The sequence below is a fragment of the Austrofundulus limnaeus genome, unplaced genomic scaffold (genome assembly GCF_001266775.1).
Source record: "Austrofundulus limnaeus strain Quisiro unplaced genomic scaffold, Austrofundulus_limnaeus-1.0 Scaffold52, whole genome shotgun sequence".
NCBI classification, from domain to species: Eukaryota; Metazoa; Chordata; class Actinopteri; order Cyprinodontiformes; family Rivulidae; genus Austrofundulus; species Austrofundulus limnaeus.
Genome location: NW_013952454.1, coordinates 1,321,439 through 1,333,344, shown reverse-complemented (window position 1 = coordinate 1,333,344; position 11,906 = coordinate 1,321,439). Strand labels below are relative to the sequence as shown.

Below are 11,906 nucleotides of genomic sequence, written 5' to 3'. Positions count from 1 at the left end.
GATAGATATTATTAATTCCAACATCCATCATGAACTGTGTTTGTTTCCAGTCGAACCCGTTTTGGGGACGGACTGGTGCGCGAGCTTAGTTTTTATTTTTAATTTTTTTCACTGTAAGTATTTATTTGACGCTATAAGAAAAAAAAAAAACAACGACTTTGTACGAGTAGAGTGAGCGGACTGCGCAGACTCCGGCCAGAATGAACCAGAACTTTTTTTAAGGGATATAACAACAACAGGAGAAATAACATTTTCAAGGCACAAGATAGAACAGAGCAAACAATAGAAATAAACAAAGGAAAAAAATTCATACACATTCACACAGTTGTACAACTACAATCAGAAGTCTTCCAATATTTTCAAATCCATGGAAATAATGAATTACCTGCCTGAGGCTTTGCCGAGAGGAGGCGATAAAAGCGCAGGAAGTGATGACGTTTTTATTTATTTATTTATTTTACCTTGGGTGCGCACCTGAGTGAGAAAGTTTGGCGTGTGGCTGAGACCCTGGAATACCCGTGGATTATTGTTTTACGGTGGACGAGTGGGCTGAAGGATTATTGTTTTTCCTTTCATCAGGGACTGCAGGGGAGGCACGCTAATAAACCACGGACATTGGAGATCTGGTGAGATCGTTCTGTTTCCTTTTGTTTGAGGCGCGCCGACGCCTTCACTGAGGGGAGGTTTCCCGCGCTTGCCCCGCGTTTGAACTTTCACGTGAGGAGGACATTTGGACTGAGACATTTAAATATTACCTTTTTGTTATGCAAAGTTATGTGATTAATATGTTGTTTTGAGAATGTAAGGGGAAATGAAGGGGCGGGGATTAAGCGATTGAAAGATAAAAGTTGAAAACTATCGGTTGTTGTGATTTTTTTCCCCACTTTATTTATTATTATTGCATTCATCTGGGCTATTTGTTGTCCTTGATCAGATGTGTGATTCGTTCTGCACTAAAGCCCATTCAAACTTTAAAACAATACAGCCCCAGGAACCCACTCCCGACCTTAACAAGCGTGACGTAATTAACTCCAAAACAGCTGGTTTTGGGCTGATTGTTACAGAGTAAGGTGTTACATTTTAATGTAAAGAAGTAAAAATATCTTTTTTAGTTTTAAAAGGTAACAAAATAAAAGTAGATGTTTAAAAATAGTTGGTTAAATTACAAATCCTCAAAAAAACCTACTTAAATACTGTAAGTAAATGCATTTAGTTACTATAAACCTCTGGTTTCTGTGTAAACCTAATTTCTCTTGTAGTTTTTTCAAGTAAAATCCTGTTTGAGATCAAATCAGCTCAAAATGCTCACGACCGACTTCAGCAAACAGTGTAGAGAAAAGCAAACAGAAAACTGATAATATTTGTTTAAGTGGTTTGAAAAGTCATGTTTGTTGTTAAGTGTGGTATAAAGCAGTACTGTAGAGCAGTGTTTCCCAAAGTTGGGGTCAGGACCCAAAGTGGGATCCCGAAACATCAAGGTGGGGTCCTGAAAAGATTTTCTGAATTAATTACATTTTTGCCTTAGTTGTTACAAAGGTGTGAGGTTAGTGTATTTAAAAATGGATAAATGTAGTATAAAAATATTGTTATTGTGCCCATGTTTATTTGACCTGATAAAAATGTTTATCATCCAAAAATAGTTGGGGGCACAGGTCTCTGCTGCTGTTATTTTGTGGGTCAAAAGCTGAAATGTTTGGGAACCACTGCACTTTGGTTCCCAAAGTTGGGCTTGGGACCCAATTATGGGTCATGAAGCACCTTAATCTCCAGAAATCAATTTAAAGGGTGATGATGTAATATTTTCCCTATTATTACAAAAACACAAAATCAGTATAAATAAGTATTTATATTTGTGTAAAGCTGTTTAGATAGTCAAAAACCTGTGTTTTTAGGGTTATTAATGAAGTATTGTACTCAGACCAGTAATATTTGGGGTCACAAGTTTTTGCCATGGATATTTTGTGGGTCAGAAGATAAAAAGTTTGGGAACCACTGCTGTAGAGGGTCTATGATGATGAAATTCCAAAACAAAATAAAACAATAATAACTGCATTACATTTTTTTATTAAAATATCTGCATATCTCAAACCTCGCAGTACAAAAATAACACTAATACTTAGGAGAAAATACTTCATGACACACAGATGGAAGTTTATTTTGTGTCCTATAGTGTCACACAAGTTTAACTTTGGCAAATTATTTTAACATTATTACAAAAACTTTTGGGGGGTGGGGGGGATAAAACCACCTATGTCAGCTTATTTGTATTTTCTAGAGAAGTTTAGCAACCCTGTTCACATTTATCCACGTTTTGTTCATAAACCAACTTATAATATGTTCTAAAAAAAACCCAATATTTTATAAACAAACTGAATCTCACTGCAGGCATAAAGACAAAGTGAACCCTCATTTTAAAACAAACACCAAACAGAGTTACTGGTTTGATATGTTTTAGAAAAAAACTAAGTGGGTAAACACTTTAAAACCTGCTATTTACTTCATGAGAGTTGAAGAGTTAACTAGAGATAAATTACACTAACATAGAAGGATAGATTAAGACTAAAGTTCATACACCACATGAAAGATTTGACTGAAAATTGTGTTTTAGGGATATTTAACGTGCATAGAAAACATGAAGTGCACGTGTCTGACAATTTCCACAAAGTTGCAGTTCACACAAAGCCCAACACGTTCAGCAGTTCTTGTTTGTTCAGCGGAGTGCAAAAAGGTTTAAGGTTTGGGGAACGCAGAGTCTTGTAAGACATCGAGGCAGTTCACAGTGATGAGTGCCCCGGTCAGGTGTCTCCACTGTCTGGTGACGGGGTTTTTCATTTTATCCAGGGCCAGGTGCAGATCCTGGATCATGTCTCTGTAGCTGTCTCCGTAACGCAGACTCCAGGAGTACAGAAAGTCATAGGCGGGCTTCCACATGGACTGGAAAAATCATTGTATCATATAATGAGATTTATTAGAATAATAAACTGTAACAATATTCCCCCCAAATACAGTAATGTTCTCAAACTGTGGTTCAACTCGTGGTCCATCTAATAAAAAAAAACGTGTGGTGTCATGCTAGTTAAATAATTAGCTTTAGCTAGATAAAAAGTAGACATGCAAGCCAAAAAGGTGAGTGGTTCAATCACATTCTGATCTCATGTACAAAAAAAATAATAATAAAATAAAAAGTTTTAATGCAGAATTTTTCAAGAACCCTAGGAGTAGGCAATAGTTAACCAATGCACTATAGCCAATTTTAGCAGCACCAGTGAGGTCTGTGCTATGCCTGTTGACAACAAAAGGTGCAAAAGAATGAGAAAAAGATTAAGATTATCTTAAATTTGTATGTGGTTGTTTTGGGTCAAAAGAAAAGCACAGTCCTCACACTGTGATTGCATGTGGTGCCACTCTGAGCAGTAGATGCATGAAAACATCCCATCTTTTGTTGGACCCTTTTGACCCAACATGCAGAGCTACTGGACAAGAAGGTTGTTGTTGATTATTTTATGATAAAACACAAAGAAGTGAATAAGTCGAAGTCAAATCGCATTAGATGATAGCTTGCTGCAGTACACCTGATTGAAATGCTAGGTCATCAGTTTTATCATTCAGCTGTGTTGGACACACCCGACCAGAACTGAGTCTCAACTGACCTCCAAACCGATTTCACCATTCTTCCCTCGATGTGGTGCTTCGTAACCAGCAATGTGAGAGCTGGTCAGTTTTTCTAACCTCTCAGCGAGCTCCCGCCATCGGATGCCCAGCTCCACGGCGGTAGACAGAATGACCGTGTTCTGAATGACCTTTGCCACGAGAGTCACAGCGTTCATTTTCAGCAGCCCCTTGACAATACAAATACAATTGAGCGGTTACAAAAACAATGAAAGCACAATTAATTTAAAAATTATTTAGCAAAATTCTGATATGAAATAATTTCAATAATCAAGCCAGGGGGTAATAAATGCATTCACTGTTTTTTCTGGATCAGTTTGGGGGAAGGATATTCCTGATTTTAGTAATAATGAAAGATGGAACTTCATGTGGAAGATAAGGAAAATATCCCATAAAAAAGTTTAAAATTCCCTTCCTTTGTATCTGAGGCCAAAGTAATGCCATCCAGAATAAGTGAATGGCTAGACCATTTGATTTTGAAGTGCTTAAATCCAAAGACAACAATCTCATGAAAATGTAGGTTTTCATGTCTTGGATTCATCAGGTTGTATGGACAAACACAGAAGTACGTAAAGTACTTGAAAGAAATGACTAAGTAAAAGTAAAACAACCTTAATATAAAATGACTATTAAAAATATTTCACTAAGAAAAGTACTTATGGAAGAATAAAGTAAATAATATGGGTCCAAGCACTGAACCCTGGGCAACTCCATAGATAACTCGGTGTATGAAGAAGATTCGTAATTAACACAAACAGAGAAATCTATCTGATAACTACACTATTATTTAAACCAGTTTATGGATGTTTCTGCAATCCTAATGCTATGTTCAAATATCTGTAATAGAATATTTTAATCAGTGATTTTGTGATTACACAAGAATTATGAAACATAGTCATATATTTTTACCTACCAGCATTAGTTCATGCAGAAACTTTTTCCTGTCCTTCTCAGTATGGCAGTCTTCTTTCAACTTTTCCAGAACACTGGCCACTTTGTCAGCTTCAGTTTCAGCATTTCTCCTTTTAATGGTGTCAACAGGCTGGCCTCTATACCCTAAAGCATCTGCAAAACTTCTCCAGCTTGTGATATGTTCTGTGACCAATGTCTGGATGGCAGATAGCATGTACGTAAGCTTCTTGAAGGGCACCGTCATGTTGTCTAAGAGGATCTCTGATGTTAAACAAGGATCAGCAGTGGTGAAGCCAATCACCTGATCCTTGGTTATGAGTTTGATGTTTTTGTAGTGAACCAAGCCAATTTTTCCTCTGAGGAATCCAATGTACCACTCTTTGACCTTCAAATTACCAACTGACTTGACAGTGTCTTTAGAAAGGAGCGCCACTGTGTCACCTTTGAAGTATTCCAGCAGGTAATCCACGTGAGGCTGACGGATGACGGACTTTAGGGCAATGCCGTACCACTGAACATGTACAGGTCTGTTTGTGAATTTAGCTAAATTGGGATCACTTTCCTCAAGGATAGGCAGGGTTTTTGCTATTTCTGTCTTATCTTCTGCATGCCTCGGCAACCTCTTCTCAGATCTGATGGGTGCTACAGGAGGGGAAGACACCTGAAAACAAGCTGAAGACGAGCTTGATTCCTCTACACATACATCCAACACAAAAGGAGCCATTTGTTTGGGGCCAGAACACGATACTGCAACTGGTAAATGCAGAACAGTCCCTATTTTCAATCGTTTCTGTCTCACTTGTTTCACTTTATCCTCAGGTTTGATTCTAAACACAGAGTCTTTGATGCCAACCTTAATGAAAAAGTCATTCAGCACATCTGGTTTATAAGAATGTTTACCCCAAAGCTGAAGCACAAGTGGAGGTAGGGTTTTGTTGCCCCTGCAAATATCTGAAAAGGGAAGTTTAGGTGGAACGTCCTCATGACAGCAGACGACCACTACAACTTTGAAAGACGGATGGATGTACCTTGGGCCGTAGACGGCCACGGTAATGTGGCGGTCAAGGTAATCCCAAACAGACGTGGCAGGGGGTTTCAGAGAAAGAGCCTCGGCAACAGCGACTGCAAAGAAACGTGTCTTTAAGTCCTGGAGTTTCAGCTGTATGAAGTTTTTCTGAATGTCACAGTTGCTCATTTTGACATATGGCCCCTCTCTTTTGTTGGACATCAGTCCATACACAGCGGTCATCTTCTGAACCTCCGGATCGTTCTTGACCTCTCCGGACAATTTTATCTCCACAGACAAACACTCGTTTGTGTTGATGTTGCTGAGGAGCACCTCAAGAAGTGGACTCATGGTTGTTATGTAGTTGTTGTTGAGTCCAGGAGGAGGGTCCAACATTGCTTTCAGTGTAATCTCCTGCACTTCTCCAGGAGGCAYGTGTCCTTGTGGTACTTGGATGCTGATTTTGGACTCTGGTAACTGAACTGAGCCTCCTCTGTGGTCGATCTTGGAGATAACTTGAAAGTTAGTGGCCTGGGTCTGAGACCATCCAGGGCTCTGGCTTATCATGTTTAAGTCCAAGCATGATCTGGTCAGCTGTCTGTGGCTGAGCCAGGCCATCTTATAGGCCTCTCTGTCATTCTTCAGCCACTCAAAGTCTGGGTTTAGCACAGGTTCGGGTGGTCTGAAGTCACTCTTGTTCTTTGGCTCTTTTCTTTCCAGGTCATCCAGGATATCTGAAGCGCTTCTCCATCTCCCAGACTGATTGCTTGCTTTGTGCTTGTTCTCCAAAAAGTTCCCCACGTTGCCTTCATCTGAAGAAGTGCTGAAGGTGTCCTCATTGTTTGTGTCCAGATTTTCTGTACTTTCTTGGTTTCCATTTGATGTGTTGTTTTCATGATGGTCTGAGTTGCTGTRTACAATATCATCAAGGAAAGGGTTTGATGCAGATAGTTTTTTCCAGAATGGGTTTTTAATATCAGACGTCTCTGAAACTTCTGGATATGAAAGCTGCCAGTCTGATGTTTGTGTCCTTTCTAATAATCCACCTTTGAAAAATAAAAAAAGATCAGTTAGATCATTTACAGTACTCTGCAAAAGTTTTTTTTTTCACAAGCCTTTTAATTTTAATTCCTTGCTTTCAATCAACTTAACTCTCATGTTCTTTTTAAAAGTGATGTAGTTCTGTAGTTCTTCAGCCCTTTGAAAGTCTTTAAAGTTATTCTTTGGACTTTGGCTGCTTTTTCTCCCTCATTTTTGCTTATTGAGTCTAGTCCCTGAATCTGACAATGGCATTATCTTGTAAGACTTGAAAATCTACAGTAGATGAATGGAATTTTAAAACCACGTCTACACAAAATAATATAAAAACACAGCAAAGTCATGAAAATGGACATGAGCGATGCATCATCCTTCATGATGTTCTTTATATGTCAAATTTTCAGTCAATAGCTCTTTGGGAATGAYATTGTTGGTGCTAAAATCCTATTTTATAAATCACACTTGGTATTTCTTATATATTCAACTAAAGAAACTGTCACAGAGTTGGTTGGTTTAGTTTTTGCTTAGATGGTATTTGTGGATACAACAGTTTTGGAACTTTGTGCAGAAATGACTCACAGGTCAGACTAAAGCTGCCTAACAAATAACTATTTTCAGTTTATTATTTGATAATCATTAAAAGTGAGCTATTTTTATTAAAGCAGACAAAAAGCTCTCCGGAAAACTTGAGGAGTGACTGATCAAGATGATTTTAAGTGTTAAAAGGAAATTCTTTCCCCTTTGGAAGCAGAATATAAATAAATATAGGATGACTCCTAACATTTAAACAGGGCTGTATAAGTTATTGTATTTTTAAGACATTCATTCTGTAAATCAGATCATTTTACCTTTCTGATTGTCACTGGTTGGGCCATTGTCACTCAGATCAATCAGTGTGCTCTCAGATTTACTCCGCAGGAGACTTCCAACACGACGAAAGGACTTKGTGCCTCCAGCTGCCATATTTTCATCTGTAAACAACAACTATGTTTAACGACACATTCATTTCCTCTTTACCTAAAATCATTCTGTCACACAGAATAACAGAATCACAATGTTTTTTATCCATTAGAAATGGTGTCCCAGTACAGATTCTGGTACACAGATACTGGTATACTGGTACTGGTATACTGATACTGGTAAACATATACTGGTATATTGATACTGGTACACATAAACTGGTATACTGATACTGGTAGACCAACATTGGTATACTGATACAGAAACTTATATACTGGTACACTGATACTATACTGGTATAATGATACTGGTATACTGATATTGGTACACAGATACCAGTATACTGATACTGGTATAATGGTACAAGTGATACTGGTATAATGGTACTGGTATACTGATACTGGTATGCTGATACTGGTATAATGGTACTGGTGATACTGGTATAATGGTACTGGTATACTGATACTGGTATACTGATATTGGCACACAGATACTAGTATACTGATACTGGTATACTGATACTGTTATAATGGTACTGGTGATACTGGTATAATGGTACTGGTATACTGATATTGGTACACATATACTGGTCTACTGATACTGGTAGACCAACATTGTTATACTGATACAGAAACTGGTATACTGATACACTGATACTATACTGGTATACTTATACTGGTATGCTGATACTGGTATAATGGTACTGGTATACTGATACTGGTATACTGATATTGGTACACAGATACTAGTATACTGATACTGGTATACTGATACTGGTATAATGGTACTGGTGTTACTGGTATAATGGTACTGGAATACTGGTACTGGTATACTGATACTGGTATACTGATATAGGTACACAGATACTGGTATACTGATACTGGTATACTGATATATAGATTTATAGATGTATAGATATTTATATGATATTGATATATAGATACTGGTAACAAACAGAAGTACTTGTACTTGGTTTGAGAAAAAGTGGTATCAAGACACCCCAATAAGAACTCATTTTCTGAGTTCTGTTACAGCATTTTCTCCACACTAGCTTTTCTTCATGCATGTACAGTACTTGGATCCAGAAAAAACATCTTATTTCTAAGAAATTTTTCAATAATGGTTTGTTTAATTAGAGTTTCATTGGTATAATGGGAGGGAGAAGAGTACACAAAATCACATTAGTTAAAGCTTTTGACTCTAGTAATTCTATAATAATAAAAACTCTACAATTAACAATGTAAAATGAAAATCTCTGGATTTTGAATTTATCATATTTTAATAGATGCTGAGTATTTGTTAAAACAGTAAAAAAACAACAACAACCATTTAATTACAACATGTTGTCCTAACAAATACAAATAATAAATTGTAAATTGTAAATTTCAGTACAGACATCTTCTATACATCTTGAAAAATCAATGTGTTTGTTTATATTAGAATAAGTGTTCAAACAACCAACCAATAAAACAACAGGTTTTTGGTTTTTGCTTACCAGCTCTTCTATACATAGCACACATAATAGACAAAATGTGACAGTAACAGTCATCAGTAGCACTTAAACAAATCTCCTGGTGCAGTAATTGTTCTGTTTTCAGACATGCGTCCTTCAGGTTCTCAGGACTTCCGTCAGCCCGAAACTGTTTCCAACTTTAGAATAAAAGCCTGAACTTTTCATCCTGCTGCTCGCTTGCGTAAAAATGACAGGATCTATTGAAGAGCAATGTCAGTGAGTCAGTCATTAATAATGTGGTTTCTTACATCGGTGCACAAAAACAGGTTGGTCTAGTCAAGCCAAGGACACAGTTTGTTCTGGCACAGCTTCTTGCTCTGATCAAAGCACATCGACACACTGTCCTCTTTAGTGCCTCTTCTGAGGAAAGACTGCATTAAATGATTCCCAACGTTTTATTTAGTGTTAAACAGCTTTCAACATTGAATATATCTCAGGATAGTAATCCATTTAGTTCAACATGTTCTTGCTTTATGAAAAGCTTTATACTTATTATGGAAACAAAATAGATCAGATATAGAATCACAAAATCTAAAAATAGGTACTTTTTATCTATACAGGTGTAACTGAGTAGTTACATATTAATAAAGGCTGACTAGAAGCCACTTCCTACTGTTCCTATATAAAAAAGGAAATTTGATCTGACCACAAACAGCAGGTGTTTACTTACTTCTTGTTGGCAGGTGAAAAAAGAAAAATCAGTTCCCGGTCATTTCTCCAGTTTCTGCCTGTGTGAGTTCACCTCCTGTCCTGGCATGGATCGGCTCCTCTCGGCTCGGCTCGGCTGGCTCTGCAGCACGGAGCATTTTGGGACTGGAAGTTTGAACGGCTGCAGGCGCTCCGGGCAGAGGAGTGGCTTGTGTGGGTGGGGGGAGGTGACTACATTACCCAGAATGCAGCGGGGCTGTTTACGCGTCGGAACACCTGAAACTGAGAGATCCCGGTAGTTTCGAGGGAAGGACGGAGATTCGTGATAAGAGTGAGACACAGACAGGTTCACAGACAGGCAGACAAGTGAACTCGCCTGTAAAAAAGGTATTTGTGCTGTTTGAGTTTCTGCCTTTACAACAGGTGAAGGTCAGGATGCTTCTGTAGAACTTTGGCGACAGAAGCAGGTGCTTAAAAAGTTAATTTCCCACATTGACAAAACAAAACAAATGATAACTACATTGAAATAATTCTTATACCTGTGCATTTTAGGTTTGCAGGGTTTTAATGTGTGAATTCTGATTCACAATCAAAATAATTGAGACAATAGACCATTTTGCAGTGTTGAATGAAATACCACAAAGTGATACTTGAGTAAAAGTTAAAGTCTCYTTTAGGAATAATACTTGAATAAAAGTCTTAAAGTATCTGATATTTTTTGTACTTAAGTATTAAAAGTAAAAGTATTGATGTAAAATGAGCAGTTAGATTTTCTGTAAGGACATTTATCCCCAAAAACTGCAGAAATGACTATATTGTATAAAAAATTATTAATTGATGTTAAATTTAGGATGCACTAGTCCAGCTGTTTCAGTTTATATACATATATCAAGGCTGCACAAAGCTTTTCCCCAAAATGAAAATCTATCTGAGGGCTGCGGCCAAATGTAATAATATAATTCATGAAATACAAATACTTCTTAAGTACAGTCCTTTTATTTTAATGATTATGTCCTGCTGGAGTGTGACATGATTTGTTTGTGTACAAACTAATACACTATCAGAATTTTATATGTTTATACTTCTCATTCAACCACAATTAAATTCACTCTATCTAGGAGGCACAATTTATATGGATAATATTTTTTTCAATAACAAGCTGGAATGAAAACAAGCAAAAATTAAATAAAAGTAACAACTTTCTACTTCTTGCTTTTAAAAAAATGTAAGGAGTAGAAGTAAAAAGTAGGCTGAAAAATAATTACTCAAGTAAAGTACAGATACCCAAAAAAATCTACTTAAGTACAGTAATAAAGTACTCATACTTATACTYAACTCTGCCATTTTGGGCACAGCATTGTAGGGTTTGAGGTTATTTGGTAAAACCAAACTCTTCGCTATGAAATTTTACAGATGCGACCACATCTTTTTTTCATTTATCTGAAATGTTTTTGCAAATTACAGCAGAGAAAACAATGGAGCATCAATTAACTTTTTACAAGCAAGGGTCTGTTGTGCAATTTGAAGTTTTTATTCGTAAAAATCTAATTTTGTAACTGGTGACAGCTTTATTTTCAACATGATTTTGATTTATGTTCATTGGTAACTTGTCCCTAATTTGTCCCTTTATAGTGGGAGAGTGAATGGTTTTCTCATTTGTCTTTACGTGTCCCTGGGATGGACTTGAGACCTGTCCAGAATGTCCCCTCCCCTCACACAGTGACTGGGCATCAGTGACCCCTGTGACTCTGAAAGGAAGAAGCAGATATAGATTGATTTGATTTATTTATTTAACAGGAAAAGATTACTAAAAATCAAGCCTGACTCAGCATAATTGCAGTTTTACAGCAGACTCAGAATTACAGCATCACAATCACATCATTATTATTACACCATAGACACAAAGACAAACAAGCATACCAGATTTCAGGAAGGCAGCATTTGCAAAATAGGACATCTAAATATGAGCACAACAAAAAGTGTCCAGCAGATGGCAGACAAGATTCTTCTTAAAGGCTGTAGTTTTGAAATGGACTTTATGTTTTGAGGAATGTCATTCCATGCTTTAGTATAACCATAGAAGAAAGACCTCTGGCCGTAACAGTTTTTAAAAGTTGGTAATATCAGTTGTCCTTTTGTAACAGATCTAGTTGAATGACC

At 37.1% G+C, this 11,906-nt stretch overlaps 1 protein-coding gene across 1 annotated transcript; it reads right to left on the bottom strand.

Annotated features, from left to right (window-relative positions):
* Positions 1 to 2,127: 2,127 nt before the first annotated feature.
* Positions 2,128 to 9,856, bottom strand: macc1 (MET transcriptional regulator MACC1). The gene is made up of 5 exons (XM_014008738.1): positions 9,769 to 9,856; positions 7,474 to 7,596; positions 4,583 to 6,633; positions 3,651 to 3,839; positions 2,128 to 2,934 (listed from the first exon to the last, which is right to left on the bottom strand). Exons 2-5 carry the CDS (start codon positions 7,586 to 7,588, stop codon positions 2,731 to 2,733), a joined length of 2,559 nt encoding a protein of 852 aa, XP_013864192.1. The 5' UTR covers positions 7,589 to 7,596; positions 9,769 to 9,856; the 3' UTR covers positions 2,128 to 2,730.
* Positions 9,857 to 11,906: the final 2,050 nt, after the last annotated feature.